The sequence below is a fragment of the Schistocerca gregaria genome, chromosome 7 (assembly GCF_023897955.1).
Source record: "Schistocerca gregaria isolate iqSchGreg1 chromosome 7, iqSchGreg1.2, whole genome shotgun sequence".
In the NCBI taxonomy this organism is placed as follows: domain Eukaryota; kingdom Metazoa; phylum Arthropoda; class Insecta; order Orthoptera; family Acrididae; genus Schistocerca; species Schistocerca gregaria.
The window spans coordinates 57,987,085-58,014,913 of NC_064926.1; the positions used below are offsets into that span (position 1 = coordinate 57,987,085).

General features: G+C 40.2%; 1 protein-coding gene across 1 annotated transcript in view; it reads left to right on the top strand.

Annotated features, from left to right (window-relative positions):
• Positions 1 to 27,829, top strand: part of LOC126282225 (tubulin polyglutamylase ttll6-like) — a 395,080-nt gene that overhangs the window by 23,503 nt on the left and 343,748 nt on the right. The window contains exons 3-5 of the mRNA XM_049981790.1: positions 3,928 to 4,054; positions 10,800 to 10,959; positions 11,045 to 11,175. Coding sequence (XP_049837747.1) covers positions 3,928 to 4,054; positions 10,800 to 10,959; positions 11,045 to 11,175 — 418 coding nt within the window. The remainder of the gene's footprint in view (positions 1 to 3,927; positions 4,055 to 10,799; positions 10,960 to 11,044; positions 11,176 to 27,829) is intronic.

The following is a 27,829-nucleotide window of genomic DNA, read 5'->3' on the forward strand; positions in this document are numbered from 1 at the left end:
CGTGCCTGTGCTTTTCTTGTTTTCTGTTGTCACTTTTTTCATCCATCTAGAATTGCTGTGGTGTGTACTGTTTGTTTTCCATTTTATTCCATGTACTTATTTCAATGGAACAAGGGACCAATGACCATGTAGTGTGGTCCCTTTAAACATCAAACCAACCAACCAACCAACCTGAAGCCAGAATTGTGGAACAGCCTGGTATTCAACTAGTGGGTTGTGGAAAACTGCCTAAAAACCACATCAGGGCTAACCAGCACTCTGACCCTCATCGTCAATCCTCCTGGTGGATGCAGTCCTCTGCCGGAAGAAGTACTTTTACACAATACAGCATACTGCAGTAATTTTCACCTTTATCAGAAGCTCTGCTTTATAATTCATCAGTAAATGTAACAACTCACCAAATGAGGCATTGACAGGCACATAAACAAGACTGAAAACTTTACAAGCTTTTTAATGAATTCTTTACTGAGTTAGAGCATACACACACACACACACACACACACACACACACACACACACATGAATGCATGTACACACCTGTACACCTACATTGTGCTAGCCCCTAATTTTGGTTTCTGTGTCAAACATGACTTTCTGGATACTAACGTTTGTGTCAGTGACAGTTTTTAAATATGAACAGCATTTCCGTGGGGTTAGTGAGGCTTCACGGGAATCATTGACTACATATTGTTTTTGACTGCCAAACATGTTTGGTTTAGCATCTTTGTACACCTACTTTTGTTAACACAGTATCTTATAAAGATGGGTGCATACAGGCAGTCAAAATACAGATAAATAGAATCAAGACGGAAAACATCCAAGTTCAACAAATAGCCAGGCTGAAATTTCTGATAAAGTCAAAAGACAAGAGGGAAGGGGCAAATCATCTGCTGGCCCCTATGAAGGCGCAGATAGTGCAGGCCCTGGGTCTGGGATATAGGGGCACTGGCTGCAGATGATACCAATGATCCTTGTGGACCATATAGAAGTTCAGCTGCTGTGTGGTGGAGGAATAGATGTTGTGCCACCATGATGTTTCTGTCTATAGCGCTGAGCTTTGTTTTGCACCTGCTGTTCAATAGTCACTGTCTCTTTAGAAGTTTCTTTAAGAGACTATATATTGTGGAGCTTGTCTCTTATCATAAACTGTTCTATCGTCCATCCGGTGCTTGATCAGTTACTCATCTAAGCTTGAGGCAGTTCTTAACATGTCCCTCCCCAGAGTTAAATGCTCAAGAGTTCCTCGTTGAGATATGATGTGGTGTATCTTTATAGAGTTTACTGAACATATAAGTCTTTCTACTCATTTTAGTTGTCATTTGTACTTCGGTAATCATTGTTGCTGTTTCTGCTTTATCACCACTGATACGAGTTTCAATGTGGATGTCCTCAAAGAGGTCAGATTTATTTTTTGCCATTAGATCTAGAATATTTACAAAGTGATGTCGAATAGACTGACAACAATACAGCAGAGAACATCAAGGCACAACAACATATAGTTGTATGTTTGCAGATGACCCTCTCTGATGTTAGTTAGATCAGTCAAACCATGCATGAGACAGTGAAATGGCACATCCAGCACCTCTCCGTATTCTAGACCTATGTGCTTTTATCACTAATATTCTCTTCAGTACTGCTGTGAAAATGAGAATTTCATCTGCCCTACAAAACAACTTCTAAAACTTATTCCCATAAAATAGAGGAAGGTAATCTGATCCTCAGTGGTTTACTATGAGGCATTTTCAAATGTTATGATGTAAGAAACACTCCAAGAAAAGTGTACTCATAAGGTGTAGAAAATTCTGAAATCCGTTTCCTCTAATAAAGGTTTATTACTGCTACCTTAGAACTCCTCAACCTCCTCCCCCTTACTGGCACACCTCTACCTTCTACCTACTGCGTGAAATACAGAAAGTCATTTCACTATGGATTTCAGAGTTACAACTGAACATATGTCAACTTTACTAGATCAATATGTTCAAAATATCATCAAGAGCATGCCATCCTGTATAAAAGACACAAACCACTTCCTAAAGCAACTCAAATCCATTCCTTTTTTGTCTCACTTCACACCAACATCCCACATACACATAGGCCTTGAGCACTGTCCTTTCCAACACTCATATGAAAGTATCATAAAATCCTTGTTCAGTAGCACACTGAACAACTTTATCCCTACTAATTACTTTTTCACAATTGAGGGCCAAACCTACAAACACTTCAGGGAACCAGAGTGTTGTCATCCTTTGCCCAACTTTTCCTGTGCTGTATCAAAGAGGTATTTCTCAATTTCCAGTGGGTGTGCTCTCTGGCTTGGTACAGAGTCATTGACAATATCTTTGTGGTCAGGGGTCATAGTGAAGAAGAGCTCCTTCATTTACTGCAGCATCTCATCTCCTCGATCCAATTTAAATTCATCTATTTCTTCTCCAAATTGGAAACCACTTTCCTGGATACTGACCTGAATCTCATTGTGGCTCATGTTCTACTCTAATCAACAAGCAATAGGATTTCAGCATCTGCTACCCATTTCATTTCAAATGGTACCAAATCCCCTAACACCTATACTAGTAACTTCTCTCAGGCTTTCGTCTCCTTGCAACTACCCAACTGACATTGTCTACAAATATATATCCCAAGCTGTCTTATCCACTATACAGCTGACCAACTTAGTTCCCTGTTCTAATAGTGTCAGAAGCACACTCCTTATCGCCCAGTACCACATAGGCCTTGAATGCTTCAGCAGATTACTCTGACAGATTTTTTTACTTTCTGAAGTGAAGTCCTAAAATGAGATTACCTCTCCCAGACATGAGACAACTGCTGCAAAATCAGCATTGGAAAAGTCGTTATGTAAACTAACACGTACTTGCTGCCTTACCGTCATTACACCAGAACAGAGTAGACAACAGTCCTTTTAATGTGAGGTTTGTGTATGTATGTGTGTGCGCGCGCGCGTGTGTGTGTGTGTGTGTGTGTGTGTGTGTGTGTGTGTGTGTGTGTGTGTGTGTGAGAGAGAGAGAGAGAGAGTGAGATTGTGTGTGTGTGTGTGTGTGTGTGTGTGTGTGTGTGTGTTTTTCTGCCTTCTTTCCTTCCATCTATTGGAAAATAGATACATCTCAAGAATAAGTACCCTCTTTCCACTTAAATTTACCTGGTAACTGTCCTCTCAGTCACCCTATACAATCTCTAGAGACAAGTTTTTTTGTATTTGATTAAAAGGAGGATCAGCTGGTTATAGTATCACAAAATAAGGAGAACCCAGACAAGAATTGGAAGTTAAAAATATAAACGAATAATTTAAAGAATGTAGAAATAAATGGAGAAATCTGTAATGGAAATGGAAGAAAATAAAATGCCCAGAACAATGATGAACTGCTGACCTGTAGTTAAAATATCATTAGGTAAACCAAAAACCAGACAGAGAGACAAGAAAAGCAATTAAGCAGTAGCAATATATAATAAGAGGAAAACAGGTGAAGAACTGACATTTGATGAAAGAAGAAGATGTTGATCTGTGTTGTATTTTCTGAAGCAGAAAATAAAATTCAGTAGTTGACCTACGTTAATCTTCATGGTTTGTAGGTATTTGGTGCCTGACACTTTACTAACACAATGAGTGGATGTACAGATATGTACTTAGTCTTAAGTCAGTTTAATAAATGGTGATTTATACAACTCTGTGATTATCAGTTTCACGTTCACACTAGGCCATCCTCAGAAGTACTTTGCTTCCAGTTTAATGTTTTCCCCCATTATTTGCAAGCATCATATTACAAATTCAGTCATATTATTCTTCTTTTCATTCCTGTGTATAATTTTCTTAGAATTCTTTATGCATGCTCAAAGTCACAGTCTGTCCTCAATAAAATGATCTCTTTTTTTTCTTCATAACATAAAAATTTTAGTTTAATATGTATTTTACAGCTCAGAGATGCATTCATTATTTAAAAAGCAGTGATGGAAAGAGAAATGAGACTGAAAGATTGAGCCCAGGCTCCACTGATACAGGGAAGCTCAGCCCTAAAGCAAAGGCCAAGAAAAAACGACATAAGTAAGTTAGCCTTTTTATTGGTGGCAATTCTGTATAAAGTGTTTTAAAACAATAATTATGACAGAGTTACAAACACTTCTCACTAAGAGATGAAACAACAACCTGTCTGACTGCAGTCTACAGATAACTACATTATGTGGCTAATTTCTTTCCTGGTTTGCTTGTATTTGTTCATACTTCTTCATTGTGTGTTAAATATACAAACAGCAATAAGATTGCATGGAAAAGTAGCATAATGGCACTTTAACTGCGACACTTGTGTGAAGTCAACATGTTATGGAACTTTGCTAAACAATATCAAGCTTTTCTTGGTGTGATGCAGACAGTATGAAACATTTTATTGATAAGCATCTAAGTACTTGGCTTTGGCTGGATATGTATTTATTCCAGTTCCATTAGCCCATCTCATCCTATGCCCTTCTCTCGGTCTACCTCCTCCACCAGCCCCTCTCTGTCCACTTCCTCCACCCATTGCTGTCTATCTTCTTCTGTCCTTCTCTCTGTCTGTTTGCTACTCCCTCCATCTCTCTGTCCATTCGATCATCCCCAGAATCTCTGTCTCTCTGCTACCACCTTTTCAGTCAATTTGCTCCTTCCCCATCTTTCCATCTCCTCCAGGCCCCTCTTGAGTCCATCTCCTCCTGGCCCTCAGTCTCCTCCTCACTCCCTTTATCTTCTCTTTTCCCTCTTTCTATCTCCTCCTTCCATTTTCTGTCCATTTTCTCCCCCCCCCCCCCCCCTCCTCTCTCTGTCCACCTCCTCCACCCTTCACTGTCTTATCTCGTTCTGTCTATCTGCTACTCCCTCCACCTATTTGCCCCACTCTCTTTGTCTATCTGCTACCACCCACTCCACCCATCTCCTACTTCCCTCTCTGGCCATTGGCTCCTCCACACTCTCTGTGTCCATCAGCTCCTGCCCTCTCTGCCCATCTACTTTTACCCCCTCTTTTCATCTCCTTCACCCTCCTCTTGAGTCCATATCCTGGTGCCTCTCTATTTCCTCCTTGCTCTCTGTATCTCCTCCTCTGCCTCTCTATTTCCTCCTCACTCTCTGTATCTCCTCCTCCTCCTTCAGTCTGTCCATCACTCCTCTTTCCTTCCTCTGGCCACCTGCCCCCCCCCCCCCCCCCCCACTTCTCTCTGTTCATCTGCTCCTCTTCTCTTTCTCTGTCCATTTCCCCCTCCCCCTCCCTCCACCCATTTCCTCTTCCCTCATATCGGAGTTCATATCCTCCTTCCCCTTCTCTGCCATCCACCTCTTCCTCCCCCATTGTCTGTATTTCTTTCCAGATAGTAATTGAATATGTGTATCATGTTTGGTAGAAATCGGTCCAGGGATTCAGGAGGAGATTTTTACCTGTGGCATTACTAGGTTATGTGTATGTCACATATGTCACTCATATTTGTATACATATTTGTCCTGTATCTGTAACGAATATTGTCATGTAGTTTAATCTCTGTGATGTCATATCTCCTGAGCAGTATGTCATACAATGACATAAATTTGAAGGTGCATTGAGTAGCATATTTTTGTATTGAGTGGGAAGTTCGTAGTAAAGACAAAATGAATTGATGTGGCGTGATGTGGCAGCCTTTCACATGTTTCAGTGTTTATGACGTCTTATATCCTGAACTATGGGCCGTACAATGATATATTTTTGTAGGTATGTGGATACTTCGTGTGAATATTGCTGTGAATAGAGACTGTACCAAAGAAGAAATAAATTTATACATGATGCACGATGTAGTTATTTTCCATGCACCTCACTGTTTATGATGTCATACCTTATGAACTCCAGGATGACAATTATTAAACTATATGAAATAAAATCATTATAACTTCTGAACAGTTTGCATTAGGATGCTCAAACAGCACAGTTGGCTGCGGGGCATGATGGGAATTAGTATGTGCATGCACACGGGCCTTGTTGTTGGGATTTGCACATGAAAAATGTCACGGTATAGCGTGTCTTAGCATATAGTGCTTGTGAAGTCCTTTTATGCAAGCAGTAACAGCCCAACTGCTGGTCAAAGGAAGTTTGCGACTGAGTTCAAGCTGAAGACAACCGGTCCAAGTGTGGTAATAATTAAGAATTTGATTGGCAAGTTTGTGAGAATGGGTAGTGTTTGTAATGACAGTGTTGGAAATGTTGGTCATACAAAAATGGTGAAAATGCCTGAAAACATTGATAAGACATGCACTGTGTATCAAATCAGCCCCTGGAAACTGATCAGGAGCTGAACAGCAGTTCGGAATCCACCACGAGACACTGTGACAAATTGCTGTTGAAGACCTGCATCTCTGCCCATACAATATTCAAACCTATTAGCCATTAAACCCCAGGAGTATGGAACAGTGGTTGTATTTTGCCAGTACTATTGTCCACAGAATTGACGAACAGGAGTTTGATATGAATATGGTTTGGTTTAGGGACAAAGCCCACTTTCACTTGAATGGGTTCATCAATAAGCAAAATTTGATGCATTTGGGGTACTGAGAATGCACTTGTCACGATCGAGAAGTCTCGTCACCTGCAGTGGGTGATTGTGTGGTGTGCAATGTCCAGTCACGGAATAACCAGTGCAATATTCCTTGATGAGGCGGTGACTACTGAACAGTATGTGAAGTTTTAGGAGGATGATTTCAGTCCCCTTATCCAAAGTGACCCTGATTTCAACAAGATGTGGTTCATGCAGTATGCAGGAGAGGGTTATGTCATGCAGGAGCACTTGGGGACCATATTCTGGCTCTGGGTTACCCATAGGCCACTGGCATGAGCCTTGATTGGCCACCATATTCTCTAGATCTGAATACACGTGATTCCTTTTTGTGGGACTGTATTAAAGACAAGGTAACCCCAAAACCATTGCTGAGCTGAAAACAGCCATTCAGGTGGTCATCGACAGCATCGATGTTCCAACAGTTCAGCGGATCATCCAGAATTTCGCTATTCGTTTGCAGCAAATCATCGCCAATGATGGCAGGCATATTGAATATGTCATAACCTAAATCCTTTTTTTTTTTTTTGTTCAATAATCATCACCTTGTATGTGTTATATAATGATATAATTTTGTAGGTACATTCAGCAGCATATGTGGATATGATATATGAAACATGTTGCAAATAGAGCCAGTAGTACATACGTAGTAAATGTAAATGTTGTGCATGATGTGGCAGCTTTTCACATATCTCAGGATTTATGACATCATATCTCTTGAATTATATGTTGTACAACAATATAATTTTGCAAATACATTTAGTGGTATATGTGTATATGTCTGCATAATGTGTTGTGAATACAACTGTCGTAATGAAATAACAAACTGAAATGTAATGACTGAAGCTGCAGTTTTATTGCATAAATAGCAAAAATACATTGAGCCATAAACTTTTTCTTTTCATCATTTTGTGTGCGTTGTCAGGGTTTGAAATTATGTGTTAAGTTTGTTGCAAGGCACTGAGTGCTCTAATTCTCAAATAGTGGATGACTAAACTTGCAATTCATACACCATGAGTTACACTACATTTTCACCCCACCCATGCCCATTTCATAGGTACCTGGTTCTTACCGCCACAGTGATTCTCTCCACACAGTAAGTGATATGTGTACCAGGTGTGGTTGAAATCGGTTGAGTGGTTTAGGAGATGTGGAACATATATACATAGGAGGACGATCTGAAAATTTCTTAGCCTGGTAGTGGAAATGGCATTTTTATGGTCTTAAAGAAGGTTTTATTTTTCAGTATAATCTCCTCTAGTATCAGTACATTTGATCCTGCAGTGTTTCAATGCCATAATCCCCACTGTAGTGGTCTTTTGGAAGCGCTGCAAAGTACCCATCTACAGCCGCAAGTTTCTTGATTGGATGAAAAGTGCAGACCAGTGTGGAATTTCGTCAGGTTTTTCCACCATTTCATAGTTCATATGCCTCAGTTTCCTCATTGCCAAGACACTTTTGTGGGCAAATGCCTTATCCTAGTGGAAGATGACCATTTTTTCCATCTTTAAGCTGGGTTTGTTGTCACGGATACATTTGTCCAGCTTTTGTTAGAAGTTCAGTGTAGTATTCTCCATTTATGGTTCTACCTTCGGCAAGACAGGCAATAAACAAAAATTACTTTCGCATGCCAAAACACTGATGCATGATCTTCCCACAATTTGCACCAGGGTTGCCTTCTTTGGAGCTGAAGAACCAGCTTCTACCCACTGCATAGACTGCTGTTTGGATTTGGGTGTGTAGTAGTAAATCTAGGTCTCATCTATTATTGCGTATCGATGCAAAAAGTATGTTCTGTTTTTCTTAAAATGCACCAAGCACTGTTTGGGAAGTGTCATGGTAATGTGTTTGTGATCACAGTGAACATATGCGGCACCCATCTTGCACAAAGGCTTCTTATGTTCAATTCCTGGTGCAAAAAGTGACTAACACATTCCTTTGATATCCCTAGAGCATTAGCAGTCTCATGCACCTTTATATGCTGATCTTCCAAAATTGCATCATGCACTTTGCTGATTTCCAGTGTACTTGCGCTTTTCGTATGTCCTTCACATCTATCATATTCACTTTCATGGCCACATTCAATCTCTGCTGCCTATTTCTTCATGGTGGTAGTTGACGATGAAGAGCTGTTATAGATATTTACAAACAGCAGATGAATTTTGGTCACTGTTAAACCTTCTTTTATGAAGAATTTAATCACTGATTGATGCTGGATTTTTTTTCCATTTTCAATACCATGTACACCATAACTGCTGCAAATGGCTGCTTACAGTCAACTGCTGTGTGAAATGACTTGCAATTTTACGTGGCATCTGCTAACATGTGTACCAATGTAAGGAGAAATACCATGTGAATAGTGCTGCAATCTCTTTGTGGGACCAAGAACTTTTCAGACAGCCCTTATCCATGTGTACATATATACATACGTAAATAAAATAGAAAGAAACTTCCACATGGGAAAAATATATTAAAAACAAAGATTCCAAGACTTACCAAGCGGGAAAGCGCAGGCAGACAGGCACATGAACAAAACACACAAACACACACACAGAATTACTAGCTTTCGCAACCGATGGTTGCTTCTTCAGGAAGGAGAGGGAAAGACGAAAGGATGTGGGTTTTAAGGGAGAAGGTAAGGAGTCATTCCAATCTCGGGAGCGGAAAGACTGCGTATGTGCGGATGGATATGTGTGTGTGTGTGTGTGTGTGTGTGCTTGTGTACACCTCTTATATACATACGTAACTACGTATATATGTGCATCCATTTTTGTAATGTGTATGGATTTCTGTAGAAAAAAATTGGCCAATAAGACTGTGTGTAAGAATGAATGTAAATATTAGAATAGTATTTCAAATTGTATGCACAAAAAAAACTCACAAGTAACGCATCTGATCTATATGAAAAATCTTCCATTGTTCAAACGGGATGCTGTTTCCATCAAATGAGACTAAAATAAGACTGAATTACAGAGCTGGATAACAGTAGCAGTGAATCATTAGATGCTAAGAAGAATCACTCAATACAATTTATTTAGCCTTTTAGTGCTTATTATTAGTGTCTTTCTCAGAATTTTGGGTAAAGACTGTCAATTGATGCAGATTGGAAGCAGTATTGAGGCCTACAGAATGTCTGCATAACTGCCTTCAGTACAGATAGAAAGCTGATTGAGTGATTTCTTAATAACTTTTCTTTCATCAATCACTCCAATTATGTTGAGCGTTCAGCCACATATATATCCCTTCTGTGAGCCAAACAAGGCCCTCTGTTTGAGCACCAGACACTGTGTCCATTCACACTGTGTAAACACATTTTCTGGTTTCTTGTTTGACGTATACATTGAACTCTTCAGCCTACTTCACAGACTTAAGAAGACTGAACTCTGTTTGGCAGTCATTTCCAGCTGTAAAGTAACTAGTCAATAAATGTTGAAACTATGGAAGCTAATTTTACCTTTGGGGATGAGGGAGTTGGGGCAGTTGTGGGAATAATACTTTGACTATATAATTCTAAACCTTGATTCAAACAATGGAAAGTCCAGGTTAGAATATCAACAATATTATGAAAAGGTTGGCACTTTGAGTTACAGACAGGCACAGGGAAAAGACTGTTACACATCAAGCTTTTGGCCAAAGTCTTATTTGGGAAGGAAAAGAAAAACACACAGACATTCACACAAGCAAGCACCTCTCAAGGGACACTGGACTGATATTCCAGCCTATCTGAAACTCAGCATGTCATCTTTATAGTGAGAAGCAGCCTATCCTTTTCATAATTTGATGATAAACCTTGATTCAGTAAGATGACAAGTGATTAAACTAAAGTAAGCGCTTTGTAATGATAATAGCAGAGGATCTGTTGATTTAGTCTCAAACTGTATCTCTTTCAATTCAATAGTCTCTGTAATTTGTTTATTTTATTGATTACCTATGAGTTATATATTCCTTGTCTTGTTCATTCTCTTTACCTCATGGGAAAGGAGGGTTCAGTTTCAGAAATATGAGATTCAGAGTCTGTCTGTGTATGCTCATGTAAGCCAAATTAATTTTTTGAATATGAGAAACTTCATATTTTTAACTTTTTAGTAGCAAGACTTTCTTTGGGCCTTTCACATTTAGATGTAATGGTGATATGTATTAAAAATGATTGATTAGTGCAATTTCTGCTGTTCTTGTCATTTATCCAAAATTTTTCTAACTTTAATGAAAAATATCACAGATAGTAATGCATTGTATTTGTATAGGGCACTCACAATTTGCACATCTACTTGCAAGTATGAAGTAGTTCGTCGAGTCGCAAGAAAGTTTGGCATGAGAGATGTTTCGGAGAATGAACCATGGAATGTATATTGGACTGATTTGTCAGTATCCATTGAAAGAGCAAAGGATATGAAGAGATTCCAGGTTTCATGTGATAGCTGTCAACATATCAGCATTAACTGAAGATATTGGAGACGTTCTGTACAGCTCTCCTTTCTTTTCTTTTCAGAAGATTAATCATTTTCCTGGAATGTCTGAAATTTGCCGAAAGGATCTGCTTGCTCGTAATCTTAACAGAATGTTAAAAATTTTTCCAAAAGATTACAACTTCTTTCCAAAAACTTGGAGTCTTCCTGCGGAGTAAGTTAAAAAATAATAACAGAATTTATTTAGCTATATAGAAATTTGTTCCATGATCATAGATCACTACCAAAATCAAGTTTACTGTTACATCTAAACAACAGTTTGTACCAAAGGATTGCTTCACATTTCCATTTATAAACAAGAAAAAGGTTGGTTTAATTTTTATATCAAATTTGAATTGTAGTTCTGCATTTTAATGTCTAAAACTATGTTTTGCATGTTGGAATATTGTTAATTGTTGCTAATAGAAGAAAATGACATTTTTACAGAATACTGGAGTCAATGGAAAAGTTGTAAAGCTTAGATGTTGAAGGTGATCTGTAACATTGATTCCATACTATCATTTTTCTTGTAACACAGTTTGAGTTGTAACCGATGACCACAGCAGTTTGGTCCCATAGGAACTTACCACCTTCCACAGTTTGAGTTGCACTAAAATGACAAATGTTGTAGTCAGTTTTGATGATCTTGTTGTCTGACAATTGGCTGCTTGAAAAAAAAATCAGGTGTTTTGTGTTGTCTCTTATCAGGCACAGTGGGAAGCACCTGCACCTGCAGCTGTACAGCTGCTGACACAGTGTTGTCAAGACATGGGATATGATTTTTCTCAAATAGGTGATAGTGTGATAACAAATTGATCAAAACTGATTATGACCTTTCCTCGCAGATTTGAACATACAATAAAAAGTTCTGTAACCAAATTAAACTGATTGTTGTAATGTGGTTTGGTAATGTGGACAGTGAGGTTTGACACACAGATACCAGCTGAACAACATTCAGTGCAGACAAAGAATCCCATGAAAAGTGTTTTGGGTTTACAAGTGTATTGTAATCTCTTTATGTGGTCATGGCAACTTTCACATAACCTGATATGAAAAAAATGAAATAAATTGCTATAGCTAGAGCAGTAGACATTAAAAGATATAAATATCAACTAACTGAGTTTTCAGAACTATTAATACTTTGTTCAGGATTTGAAGAAAAGTCACACTTGAAGCATAATGGACAAGACACCATCTTCAATTATCTCTCAGAATATTTTTTTGTTACTCTGATTATTAATGAGTTTGTATGTTGAAGTTAAGTGTTTTAATTTAATTTATGATGTAGTTCACAAGTCTAAACAAAAGGTCCACGTAAGGTAGCAGCTCCTGTGACCAAATGTTAATCGACCTCAGCTGTGTTCAAAGTGGACCTGAATATTAAAGCTGAAAGCTCTCATAGCACAGGTGTGAAATATTGTTAACTGTAACAGACTTGTCTGCAGCATGCAGCATTCCTGTTGAGCCTATACCGTCACCATGAAAGCTCGATGACAGATTAATATAATAAGTAGCCAATATAACTGGATTTGAATCACAACAGCGATCTTTCATTTGACTCCTTAATTTTGATAATTCCTTTCCATTCAATAAACATATGTTTCAATAGACTTTTTATACCATATCAACATGTTCTACACACCTTTCTTGTACTGGATAGATACAAAGACAAATCCCCGCAATTCCATACATGGATATCTCACAGTACTCTGTACCAAAGAATATTCTTGACAATTCCTTTTCCATTCAACAGACATCTATTTCAACAGACTTTTTATATGGTGTCAACATGTTCTACACACTTTTTTTGTACTGGATAGATCGAAAGATAAAACATCACAGTTCCATACATGGATATCCCACAATACTCTGTACTAAAGAATAATCAGTGCATGGGGCACATATTACATTTACAATATGATGCACATATAACTGGTGGTAAGCCAATAGCACACTGCCAGTATACATAACTATCACTATTAATGTAATTGGAAAATTAATTTAATGTAATTGAATAAAAAATTCATTCACAAAGTGGCAGAAAGAGAACCCACACATAAAGGTATTAAAGTTTACAAGCTTTCAGAGCCAGTGGCTCCTTCTTCTAGCAGAAGCATTGAAGGGGAAGGAAGGGAGTGAAGGGAAAGGACTGTTGAGGTTTACTTAAGTAAAGTTGCCCAGAATCCCAGGACAGGAGAGACTTACCAGATGAGATGAGAAAGCAAGACTGATTGTTGGGACTGCACCAGATGAGATTTGAAAACCTGAGAGCTTAAAGGTGGAAGATAGGGTAATGCACAAGACAGAGATTACTGTGAAAATATGGTGCATTAGTTAATAAGAGCAGAAAGCTAACTGCATTGTATGTGATAGAGGTGGAAGAGGGTGGCAAAAAATAGACAGGTTGGAGAATGAAAGAGATAAAAAGCTATACGGGAGTGAAGAAAGGAATAGTTACTGTGAAGGAATGAAGAGCCTAATGGAATTAACATAAATTAATACCAGGTGGTAATGAGAACCGGGGTCATGTCATAGCACCAGTGGCCCACATGCAGAGTTCAGAGAAACTCGTGTCTGGGGAAAGAATCCTGATGGCATATGTGGTGAAACAGGCTCTGAGGTCATGACTGCCATGTTGTAGAGAATTTTATTTTGTCCATCAAACCTAGAACAGCTTTTCATCGGCCCCCTGCCACCCTCCACCCCCTGCCACCTCCATTCACTGCAATATCCTAGTGAGACCCGGTGCTCCTTCTGCATCTATTTCCCTAACCTGTGACTCCTACTCCTGTGACCACACCTCTCCCACCTCTTCTCACATACAATGCACTTAGCTGTCCACTCTTATTAACTCATGCACGAGGATTTGGCAGTAGTCTCTGCCTTGCTTATTTCCCATCTTCCAACTTTAAGATGTCATGTTTTCAAATCTCATCTAGTGCAGTCCCCAGCAATCATTCTTGCACTCTTAACTCTCCCCTGCCCTAGGATTCTGTGCGACTTTTCTGAACTCTACCTCTTTTCTTAAACCTCACCAGTCCCATTTCTTCACCCCTCTTGCTTCCCCTGCAACCCTTCTGCCAGAAGAAGGAGTCACTGGCTCTTAAAGCTTGCAAACTTTGATACTTTTAACCATGTGTTCTCCTGCTGCCGCTTGGTGGCTAGACTTTTTATCTATTCAGTTAAATTATATTATCATGAACTGATTATTTTTATTGATACGACCTTTAATGGTTTGACATAGACACACTTAACTGTCAGATTAGACCAGAAAAGACGTTGCTATAGTGTAATGAAAAGCACACGGAAGACATAATACTCCCTCTGTCAGAAATGTTCCAGGACAGTTTTGTTTTAAAAAGGGAAAGTTGCAGTTACTAAGTATTGATCCTAGCTCCTATTGAAGTAACCCCTTGGCTATCTATACACAGTTGCCAATGTTTCTGGAGATCTTGGAAGCAAACAAGGAAATTTTCAACTGTGATGCTTGTAAGCTCATTTGCCACAGCCTGTTGTGTGTCTGTGATATCTTGATGAAGCTTTCCTTTCAGTCATCTTTTGACTCCCAGAAATAAGAAAAATCACAAGATGAGAGATCGCGTAAATTGGATGGATATGGGATGGCAATAAATGAATGTTTGGCCAGATACTCAGTAATAGATAAAGCAGTATGAGATATTATATAGTCATATAGTAAGAAACAGTCATGAGAATGCTACAAATGAAGGTAGTGACATCAAATTACTTGTTACAAACGTTTTGAGACTTCGATGTAAAGAGTTTGGTTCACTGTTTAATCTGGATGAACATACTCATACCTATGGCATCAAAGAATGAAATCAACATTGTCTTTGTTCTCAAGGGTCGTCATTTGACTTTTTTCGTGGCTATTGGTCCATGACTGCCACTGAGCCTTTTGACTCTTCATGTGAGGGTCATACTGGTGACATCAACTTTCATTCCCAGCAGTAATATTTGTCAGAAATGTGGGATCATACCTGGTCCTACTGGGAGTTAAGCAGAAATTCTTTGTCTTTCCTCTTTCCTGTTGCCTGTTAGTGTGTGGAGGATGAGTTTTGCATTAAATTTATGTTTCCATAAATCTTGTGACACACATCCCAATTCAAATTAAATTCTTCTGATATTGCACGCAAAGTTACATGACGATCTTTGCGAAATAACTGCCTTCCCCTTCCATGTTTGCATCAATATGAGCTGTAGACAGGTGACCAGCTCTAAGATCATCTTGCACTGAATTTCTACCTTCACAGAACCTTTTGTGCCACTTGAAAACCTGACTTCGTGGAAGTGCCTCACCTGGATATGGTTCCTGAATCAATGTCAATATTTCACTAGGGCTTTCTCTGAACTTAACACAGAACTTTAAATGCTCACTTGTTCCTCACAATCAATTTTCCTTTGGTTTTTTCTTCACAACTGAAAACCAGTCATTAGTTGAGCTCCTCGTGGAATAGCACCATTGTACAAAATACAAACTCCTCTGGAGAACTTAGAAGCTCCAGGGCCTTCAGTTGAGGTGAAATTGTCGTCTTACTTTTAGAAACTCTCTGTACTTGGTAATACACTAATTATAATTTTCTCAATTTTAATAACCTGCTTAGCAACATGCTGTTTGGGTTCTTGGCACTTTAGTTATGGTGACGTAACAGAAGTTGATTGTAAAGTATGAAAACAAGATGTACTTAACAGATTTGTCAGATGGTAAAAGATTAGTTAAAGCACACTTAAAGGAAAAAAGTGAAAATATGAAGCATCATAAGCTGACGAAGAGATTCTATGCAAACAGATGAATAGTTTACACTAGTCTGTACCACACACCACAATTTAACATAGTGATAACTAATTTCCTCTCCTGGTAAATACTACCCACATTATTACTGTGATTGAGAAAGTGTATTATATTAATTCATGTCACAGGAACTTGCAGAGACAATCACATTTTTTTCTCCTAAAATGGATGTATGTGGTGTTTGAGACCTCCAAATATGCCTTTCAATTTTGTTAGCTGAACAGGAAAGAAGCTGTCTCCAAGAAATTGACAATTGCACTGCTGAAAGATGACATAACCATCAGGAAAAACATCAAGCATCAAGGGATGCAGACGGTTCACAGCTGTCAGCATGTCTGATTACTACTAGTGCAGGAGAATGTCTCCCATAGTATAGTACTGCTCCCATCAGCCTGTGTCTATGGCACACTACATTTTGAGCTGCTGTTCACGTCAGTGATGGCATTTGTGGAGATGACCCTCAACCTAGTACTGGAAAAGTGTGATTCGCTTGAAGAGCTGACACATTTCCATTTTTCAACAGTTGGATCCCAGTGGTCCCATGCCCACTGCATTTGTAATTGATAATGTTGTTGGGTCAAGATGTTAACACATAGGAGTAGTCTGTTGCAGAGCTCCCTGTTCAACAATGTACAAAGAACGGCGTGCTCTGAAACCCTTGTGCATGCACCAGCATTGTGCTTTTTTTGGCAAAGACTCCACAGAACACCATCTGTCCTACTTTACAGAGCAGATAAGCCTCCAAACCTCACACACTGTGAAGAGTTGTGGACGTCCAACCATTTAGTGCCTAGTAATAATTTTACTGTCCTACTTCTTTCCATAGACACGGCAGTAGTGCATGGACATTCGACCAGCTGTACTGTTTTTGAGATACTTGCTCACTGGCTCAGCATAGTAATAGATTGCCTTTTTTTAAAGACTCTTATCTCAATGGATTTCCCTATTTGCAGTCATGTTTTCATTACCACTTACATACTATTGTTACCGTGTCACATGCCTGCAATGCCACCAAGTGGCATACAATGTTTTGGTGGGCAGCGATCATAATGTTTTTGTGGATCAGTTGATCAGTGTACAGCAGTAACATATGACGATATTTTTACACATAACCTGCCAGGCGCTGTAAACATCTTTCAGCTTTCGGTGTCCTTACCACAGAAACATGTTCCACACTTGTGGAACCAGCATAGGAGATTTATTTGTATCTGATGATTGTTGGCAAATCATTGGGTCACCCAAATGTTCTTTTAGCTCACCAAACACAAAAATAGGACAGTATCAAGTCTGGCAAATCATTGGGTCACCCAAATGTTCTTTTAGCTCACCAAACACAAAAATAGGACAGTATCAAGTCAGGACTGCACACTGGATGCTGCCAACCTCCAATCCATGTGTGTTATGCACCTTGTGAGTGTGGAATTCTCGTGCAAGAGGACAGTTTTTCCCTTAACTTCACATATCTTGTTTTTGCAACTGTGCCCTGTGTCTTTGGTTTTGCACCATGTTGTATCATTAATGATTGGACTTAAACTCAGCTTATGTAACTCCCTTACAGTAGCTGCAATCATGCTTCCATATAGGAAAACTCTGAACACTTTTTACAGGACATGAATGCTCCATGCCATCAGCATTTGATCATTTATAGTGCAGAATCGGTCATTTATGATGTCCCATCAGTGATAATGTTTCAGAAAGTGCAGAGAATCTATAACCCTTTCTCCTTTATGGCCAGATGTTTCTGTATGAGAGACTCATTGGAATGACAATTTTCAGCAATACATCTGGTCTTCAAAGAGTACATGAGTATTTTCACTGATGTTTTCATCTTCTCGGCAACATGTGCTATGATCATGCTGTCATTTTGGCATTTCATGTTTGTGATCCAGTTTGCCATGTCTGGTATGTCTAGCATCACTAGCCTGTCTTGGTTTTCTGGGTCTGTCATGTTTGAAGAGTCCCTCCCACAATTTCAGTAAGGGAGGATATGATAATGCTTGTGGCCAATACACCACTGAGATAATCTCCACACCCATGAGATATACACTGAGAAAAAATGTGGGGTATCTATATGAGGGAGAACCCCCTCCCCCCCTCCAAAAAAAAAGAAAAAAATTAAATGGTTTCCAAAACAACCTTATTCCATTCAAAATACTTTCATTTACAGCTAACACATTTGTCCCACCAGTGCTTCCACTGTTTGAAACATTTTTTATTGTCAGCATTATAAATGGCTGACAGCTCTTCCTTCATTTTTTTCTCAATGTCTTCAGTGTTGCCAAATTTGTGTCTTTTAATACTCCTTTTCATGTGTGGAAATAAGAAAAAGTTGCACAAAGTCATGTCAGGTGAGAAAGTTCTGTGGGGCAGTGGAACGATGCCATTTTTAGCCAAAAAACTGTCTAACAGAGATGGCTGTGTGTGCAGATGCGTTGTCTGTGGGAGAACCTGTCTCCTGTCTGCCACAATTCACTGAGCCAAGATCCAAGGTAACCCACAAATCTCTGATAGTTGATCAATTGTCTGTTGATGGTCTGTGAGTGCAAACACTCGAAATTTTTCAATATTTTTGTTGATTTGGCCAGTTGATGGATGTCCACAATGAGATTTGTCATCAATCATCAAGTTGCCATTTTGAAATTGAGCAAGCCACTCTTACACTTGAGTTTTTCCCATAGCGTCATCTTAGTAACCTGTTTTCAACTTTCAAACAGTTTCAGCAACACTTTTACTGAGTACAGAACACAATTTCACAACTGTGTGTTGTTCACTTAACCTTGCCCTCATAAAAAACAAAATAAGAACAAAACAGCACTAGTAGAAACAATCACTGCAGATGAACAGAACAAGCCTGGTCGACAACACAGGCAGCACTGAACTGGCAATAAGTTGCACTATACACGCATGGCAGCAGAAATGCCTACTGCACAATCTCCGCCCACGGCAATTTTATCCCCCCCCCTGTTAGCAACTGCTGAAGTCAAGCGTGTTGTGCTCATCAGTGTGTTCCACCACTGGATGGCTAACTCTACTCTTGACCAAAGTTTGGCAATAAGCATTCAGTGAGGCTGACAACTGATTGGTGGTTATGCCCATACAAAAGGCAAAGAAAAAGTTACAGTAGAACATATATACAATATGACTGCTTCCACAGGTGGCCCTGCCTCTGTACAGGATATGGCAATGACAGAATTACAATAGGATGTGCTGGGAGGGTACATAGAAAAGGTATTGCACCACAGCCTTCCATAGGTATACAACAAATGTGCAAATGTGCATAGGACTGGAAGTAGGTGTGACATGCACTAGGATGTATAGTAGACTTCATGGGCAGTAGAATAGCACTTTGGGAAACATGGAAAGCTTTGTATGTAGAATGTTGTTCTTTTGCGGGTGTGATGATCGATAGCCGAAATCTTGAGGAAGGACATGGTTGGGTTGTTCCAGTCTAGGATGATACTTGGTGATGAAGTGGGAGCACTTTTGTAACACTTTCATGGTGTGGTTGGAATATTAAGGACATATGGCATGGGAAAATTGTTTCTAGGCTAAGTTTGTGGGCTAAAGCCCGTCTGTGGAGGCCTTGGTAAGATTTTCAGCGTAACTGGGCAATGAGTTGCTCTTCACTACACACGTGACATTCACAAGAGGCCAGAATTTATGGCTATGAAAATGGAGCTGCTGTTGCTGGTTGGTTTCGTATGGACAGAGGTTTTTATGGCACTGCCAGAGAGATGGAAGTCAATGTCTAGGAAGATCACATGCTGAACTGAGGAGGGTCAGGTGAAGCAGAAGGTGTTGAGGCTGTAGAAGAATGAGGATAGTGTGAATTTTTCTTTGGTCCTGATCACAAATATATCAGTAATTATTAATCAGACAAGATATTATGTATCTTGGTTGGGTGGAATGGTTTTCCTCTAGATGGCCCATACACTGGTTAGCAAAAGAGGCTGTGATGTGGATACCTGTGGCAATGCCACAGATTTGTTTGTATATCTTCCCCTTAAAACAGAAGTAATTGTGGATAAGGATGTAGTTTTATGGTACATGAGGAATAAAGTGTGTTTATAGTTCATAGGTTATTGTGAAGGTAGTGCTCAACAGTGAAAAGACATTGTTATAGTGGATGTTGGGATATATATGAAAGTGACATCAGCAGTGACAAGCAGGGATGCAGGAGGTAAAGGGGTGGGAATGGTTGAGATACGACAAAGTAGCTTGTGTCTTTGATCTGGTAAGTAAGGCTACAGAACACAGACCTGAAGTTTTCAGTCAACAAGAGCCGATATTTTTTAAACTGGAGAACGATAACCTACTGCATTGGGTTGTCCAGGAGCGTTAGGTTTATGGATAATGGGAAACATGTCTAAGGTGTAAGTTTCAGATGTGATAGTTGAGATGAGTAAGAATAATTGGAGGAGGGGTTTTGTAATGGACATAAAGACTTTTGTGTGGATTGGAGGTTAAATGTTACTTCTGAGATTGGATCACTGTTTCAAGGTTTGTAGACAAAGAGTCAGACAGTTAGCAGAGATGCTGTTTATCACCTACTATTTTCAACTTCTACTTGGGAAATATGATTGACAAATGCTCATTAGATGACAAAGGAGTAGAAATTGGAGGAAGAAGAGTAGGGTGTGTGAGATTTGATGATGACATGGTCCTTCTAGCCACAGGGGAAAAGAATTACAGGATTTGGTGGACACCATTGCAATTAACAGAAAAAAATATGGAATGAAAATTAACACAAATGAAACAAAAGTATTGGCACTAGAAGGAAATAAGGAAATAAAATTTATGCTGAGTGGAGAAACACTAGAACAGGTGCAAAATTTTAAGTATCTTGGGAGCAGGATAGATACCGACTGGAAGTGCACCACAGAAATTAAAACAAGGATAGCAATGGCAAAAGAGACATTTTATAAGAAAAGGAGAATCTTCTGCAGCAGTCTGGACAGAGAACTCAGAAAGAGACTCAAAAAATGTCTTGTTGGAGTGTTCTTCTATATTGCGCTGAAACATTGACTATGAGGAAAAAAGACAGAGAAAGGCTGGAGGCTTTTGAGATCTGGACATGGCAGAAGATGGAAAGAATAAGTTGGATGGATAGAGTAAAAAATGAAGAGGTACTGAGAAGAGTGGGAGAGAAAAGACAGTTACTAGATGTACTAAAGAGAAGAAAAAGAAATTGGATTGGGCATATATTAAGAAAGAATGACGGACTGATAAAAACAGTTTTAGAAGGTTATGTAGAAGGGAAAAGGAAGCAAGGAAGGAAGAGATTCCAGATACTGGATGACATGATGGATGGTACAACATACAGCAGCCTTAAGAAGGAAGCAATGGATCGCAGAAAATGGAGAGGCCAAGGACCTGCTAAAATAGCAGATAACTGATGATGATGATATTACCAAGTACGGATACAGTTTCTAAAAGTAAGACATGTGGTTACTAATGACAAATTGACAATTTCGCCTCAACTGAAGGTCCTGGTGCTTGGTCATCACATTGCTGTCAAGTAGTGGTTGAGAAGACCCTTTTAAGCCATTCATCAATGATACGCATTGTTCACAAGCTTGAGGAAATATCTAAGTTCTCTTTCTTGAGACTAATGCCTTAGCAAAAGTATCATGGAGAGGAAATGATAGCCAAAATGTTGCAACATTGCCAGCCTCGGTACTTACTTTAGCACCTAAATACCATGTGTAGGAGTATAAGCCCAAGATCAAACAGCACTCAGCATGAGAACTACAAAGAAGCTGCAAAAGCACAAACAACACAGGGATGTTCATGTTAAGTGATTTTTGTAGGATTACTCTGGTTTCCCTGGCATCATGTTGATAGTTTGTGCTTATTAAGATAATACAGTTGTTAGAAAACACTATCAAGATATCCTGGTGTAGCTATGAGAGGTATCAAGTAAAAATGCTGCAAGAAACTTTCCAAGGGAGTTTATTTGCTGTAAAGCAAGCTGTCAAAAAATACTTCACTGCTGACAGTGATGCATTTGGCTTTGGAATATGAAATTTTTCCCCTTATTCCATATTCATCCAACTAACTTCTAGTACCTTGTTCCTCTTTCTTCCTATCAAGAGCCAATTTTTTGGCAAGGATTTACAGGACAACATTGAGATATTGAAGAGGTAGAGCAGTTCATAAGCTGCAAAAGTTACGAGCTCTTCAAAAAGAACACATGCAGTAGCTGTATTCCCTTAGTGAATGCATTTATGCAAAAAGTCCAAAGACTGATTCTTCGACGTAAATATACTATTGGCCATTAAAATTGGAAAACTATGAAGGCAGCATGCAACAAACATGAAATTTGCATGAAATGTGTTACATGCTTGAATATGCAAACAATTAACATTTTCAGTCAAACTATGTGAAGTAGGTAAGAATAACACCACACACATTTTGTGTATAAGAAAAGATTATCCACTGGATTTCTCACTCAAAAATAGTGTTTGATGTTTCTGAGTAGATCATCTTATGCTTTGTGTTAGAAGATGGGAATGTCTGCCAAAACATGTCTGAATTGGAGAGTGGAAAAATCACAGAATATTAAGACTTCAGTTTATCCGTGCACAATATTACTGGTCTTATTTGTCAGATCTCATGACTGTCACAGGGTTATGGAATTGATAATTTCAGGAGGGCGATGCTCAGTATTGTGCAGCAGGACCTCAACAGCCGCACATGACCATCAGCCAAGACAACAGCTTTTCTGTTAACTCATCTGTGTGGAATTGTATAGCCATGTCATGGACCTTGAGTCAGAAAATGGACTTGTTTACAGCAAGGCAAGACAATGCAGTGACATGTGTGCACCTTGGACTGCCAACATGGGTGATCTCTGTTGTGTTTTCCCTTCATGTGGTGGCAGACAGGTGTGGCTACAGTGGGCATATAACAGCAACACTGAACACAGTAGTGGGATCACATTAACTATTTGGAAGGTCCCAGTTCAATGAACACCATCACTGTGGACATATTTGTGGTGGAGGAGGTTGAGTACACAACATGATCAGCTCTGGTTCACGTAGGCAATCATTTTGACAGCAACCATTACATTTCTAATGTGTTAAGGCCAGTGGGAGTGACATATTATCAAGGTCTCTGTGGGATTATATTTCATTAAAACAATGCAAGAGTTCACATTTCGCAAGCTTTCTTGACATATATCGAAACAGAGGGTGTTCTGCTGTTACCACATTATCCAGGTCTTGCACCCACTGAAAAAATCTGGTTATTGGAGATCAGCACACCACCACTTGCCCAGTCACTATGGTTGATGATCTCTGGCATAGAGTTGAAGCACCATGGAATGATGTAGCTGTATTTGTCTTCTGAGCTCAGTTCAACTTGATGTCCACCCATGTGACTGTCATTGTAGTTGCCAGAGGTAACACCTCTGTCTTTAATATCCTTCATGGTGTTTCAGTTTTAATGGTCAACAGTGCATCTCTTTTCGTAATGCTAAATAATGGAAGGAGTAAAGGAAACAACTCACCATTTGGTTTGGGCACTGAGTTGTCAATAAGCACATAAATGTATGAAGTCGGTAGCATTAGATAGTATCGACCCCATTGGAATGTGGGGAATCTAGTGAAGTATTGTCAGGGTGACCATTCCGACATCACTGAAAGTGTGAATTTCTCTAGTGGAGAGAGGAAAAAATTCACCAAAGCTTATGGCACACCCATATAGATTTATTAGCATTGTTTATAATACAGTGATGCTCCAGGTACATGACCAGATGACAGGGAGTGTGCTGGCTGGTCACAGCTGTGAACAGTGGAGCTGAATGGTGCTCATATCTGCACCAGTGGAGAGCTGTTGAGCAACGGTGCTTCTCCAGACCCCACGGCAGCTGCCCATTCAGCAGTGGTCACTGACTCGATCCGCTTTGCTAACTGAGTGAGTACTATTTGTAAGTAACTGAACATGGCATGTTGTGTTGTCAGTGCCCCAGGTATCACTTAATCCTTCTATTGAAATGCTGAAGAATTCTCACTGGTAGTCATACCAAATGTGCTGAGGCTTGTACGTGCATTATGCTGAAGCAGCAGGTTACAGCAATCAGTGGCAGTTATAATGATCATCAGGCAGTCAACTGCAACAGCTGTCTTGCAGTGTCATGTAAACAATACTAAGAATGCTGCTAACTTTTAGACTAATCCTTATTCAGAGCTAATAGAATACACATAGGTACATGCACTTGTACGACTGCACTGTCCCATCTTACTACATTGTGCTGAAACTTCAGCTTGACTGGGGTGAGGGTTTTGTCAGAGGGAGTGGGTGATGGGACAGTGGACGCAGAGAGCAGGAGGGATGATTGAGGAATGGTGGTTCATGGCATGGAGGGAGTGGAAGCAGACACACAGTGGCACTAGAGAACCCATTGTAGTTGCAGGCAGGGGGAGTCATGTGCAGCACATTATGAAGTGGAAGAATTGACTGGGAGGAGAACAGATGAAGAGGGAGACTGCCTAGAAGAGGATGTAAGTGTGGTCTTAACAAAGTTAGAGTCATGTTTCAGGATTGAAGGTAGCTGTAGGGCAGGTGCTAAAAGAGATTGAGAGAAGGGGATTGCAGGATCAAAGGCTGCACTGTAAGGGCAATTCCCGCGTATGCAATTCATAGAAACTGGTGCTGGGGGCAAGGGATACAGATGGGATGAGTTATGGAACAGTGATTGGCATCAAGCATGCTTTGCTCAGCTGTGTATTTTACCACTGGATGACCAACTCTGCTCTCTGCCACAATTTGACAGTGGTCATTCATTTGTGGAACAAACTGGTTGGTGGTCATGCTCACATAAAATTCTGTGAACAACTTACAACAGAACAGGTAAATGATATGATTGCTTGCACAGGTTGGTCCTTCATGTGTTAGGACACTATATGCCTGGAAATGGGATGCACTCGGAGGATGCTTGGGACTGGTAATGGGAAAGACTTTAAATGTGATGATCCTCATTTCTGGACATGATGGTGTGTAACTGTGAAACCTTGCCAAAGGATATGGTTAATTTGTTCCAGTCCCAAAGGATACTGGATGCACCTTTGCAGTGTGTTGACAGGGAGGGGGGTAGTCAGAGGATTAGGGGCATTTGTAGATTCGACAATGGAAATCTGTTTCCAGTGTAGGTTTGGCAGGTATTGCCTAATGTGAAAACATTAGTAACATCAAATCAAACAATGGAAAATCCAGGATGGAGTGTAACAATATTATGAAAAGAAAAGTTGCTACTCACCATATTGTGGAGATACTAAGTTGCAGACAGGCATGATGAAAAGACTGTCACAGATAAGCTTTCAGCCAGCATGGCTGGCAACAGACACACAGACACACACACACACACACACACACACACACACACACACACACACATGCAAATGCAACTCACACACGTGGCAACTGAAGCCACACATAGTAAGATATTTGTTATACAGGACAAATTATTGCTCATCACTGGAGATGTGCCATCCATGGGTGGCTAGTCTACACGGGAGAGTCATTTTAGGTGGAAGGAATGACATGTATCAAAATGCATCCCAGAATATCTCTTCTGAATCCATCTCCCTCCTCCTCCCCACAACTACCCACAGCCCATCCATATTCTACATGTTTCCCAAAAAACTTAAATCTAACCGCCCTTTAAGCCACATAGTAGCTGCTTACTCTGCTCCAATACAAGAATCTCAGCTCCTTATGTACAAAACTTCCAACCAGTTATCTGCAGCTAGCTTCTTCATTACCACCCACTCTATTAACACTTGAATTCCAACTCATTACTGTTGATGCCACCTCCCACTACACCAAAATCTGCCCATGTCCATGCCCTTGCTGCTACCAAACATTACCTGTCCTACCAACACCAAACCCACCACACATGATAAACTGCATCCTTATATGTAACTACTTCACCTGTGAGAGGAAGGTATATGAAGTAGTGTAATCATAAAGATTTAATTTTCATCTGGAAAAAGTCAAGTTGTGTCCATGAAACTTGGTGGTTGTTATGTCATTCCTTCTCTACATATACATCCTTCAATGTGTCACAATTTACCAACCAATGTATGTCTTAGTAGAGACTTTGGTTGTAGAAGTCTGCATTTTGTGTTCAGGAAACGTTCATCTCATCTTCAATCTGGAAATGCATGCTAAAATGGTGTTCCCTCATCTGAGGAAAGAGGAAGAAGTCATTGGATGCCATATCACGAGGATATCGGGAATGAGGCAAGATTTTATGCAGTGTATGTGACTGCGCCCTGTGTAGAAAGAGCTGGGGCTCCGTTGTTGAACTGACCCAGCCAGGTTCGGGATGCAGAGAAAATATAGCCTATGTAGACAATCAGAATCAAGTTTATTGAAATGAACATAAAATTTCAATCCTCCTTTGGAGCACAATTGCACAACATGAGAAATAATTCATGATTATGTCTTTGTCTTGAAAGTGAGTGGTATGCACAAGTCTGGTGGGCTGTCAGCCAAGGAAATCGGAATCATAGCTACTAGTATCGAAGCACTGGTTCACAAGGAACTTATTGCCTCTAATTACACAGACACTGCATTGTACCAAAATTCCAAAGTCCCAGAGGTGACACTGTAAGGACAAGTCTGTATGTAGCTCAAGGATGACTGCTGTTGGCTCCACATACTGTCAGGGGCAAATATCCCAGGCAGGTAGACCAACATTGGATGACAGGTCTCAGGATGATTCCGAAGAGCTTCTGATTGAGGAACCACAGCAGCAGTCAGTGTAAAGCCCAGAGGGCTCATCTGTAGAGAACTGACCAGTTATAGCCACTCATCAGAATAAATACTGTTGAGGCACCAGGATGCAGTGAGAGCAAGTGGTCATGCAGAAGCTACACACTATCTGCACCCTCTTGGCATTCTGCTATTGTGGCCTGCTGGTGAGTTGTGTTCTCAGAACTGCAGTGGGGTGTTCACAGTTGTAGCCCCTGTGACTTTTGGCGTAGGCCACCCATGGTGCGGCACTGTTGGTCTGGACAACTATAAGCCTCAGCATAGCATTCCTCCCCCCCCCTTCCCCCCCCCCTTCCCCCTCCCCCCCTGCCCCCCCTTCCCACGCCCATTGGAAGAGAGGTGGTGACACATCTCAGCATCATAGAAGTTGATGCCATTGTCAGTCTCCTGAGGATTCAGAGGTCCTGGAGTACTACTGTCGACATTCATGGGATTGGACACATGATTCACCAGAAATCTGGCGTCCTGTAGCCCACAGGTCCTGCTGCTGAGACCGCCAGAGGTCATGGATGATGCTCATGGGTCCAACTCTGGAACAGAAAATTGTGGGAATTCTTTTGTCTTAGAAGCAGACATGCTTACGTGCACATGTGGTTGATATGCTTTCTGCAGCAGGAGCCATCAGGCAGTTGGACTTCGATCATTGCTCTGCCCAAAAGGCGTTCAACAGGAGTTGGTGTCCACCGGAAAAACTAGTGCCTAAACTGCATTCTGTGGGTATAGCACAGACAGTGCAAATGCCAGGCCATGGAATTTTTCAGCCAGGCTTCATCTGTCCTGTGGAGAGTAGCAGTAGGAGACAAGAAATAAAGTGAGTGCACCATTGAGACCATGATGTATGTGTAACTTTGCCAGTTAGGTTTCAAAAGTGCAGATGAACCTCTGTGCCATTCCATTGGAAATGGGGTTGAATGGTTCCACATGCACCAAAGCTTTGCAGTGAAATTCTGCTGATGTGAACTGAGGCCCGGATAATTTGTATTGATGACATTGATTGCATTTGTGAAACATATGGAAAACTTCTACCAGCATCTATCACAACCATCAAGAGTAGTCCATAAATGGCCCTGCGATATGTAGCTGATTGTGAGACCATGGGGATGTCATGTCAGACCAAAGAATACACCAACAGGTTGGTGTTGTCTGCTTGCTTTGGTATATCATGCGTGGTGCACCCGTGTAAATGTCCCTCCAGAAGATGTGTTGGTGGGCCAACTATTTGATGAAGATCATACCACAA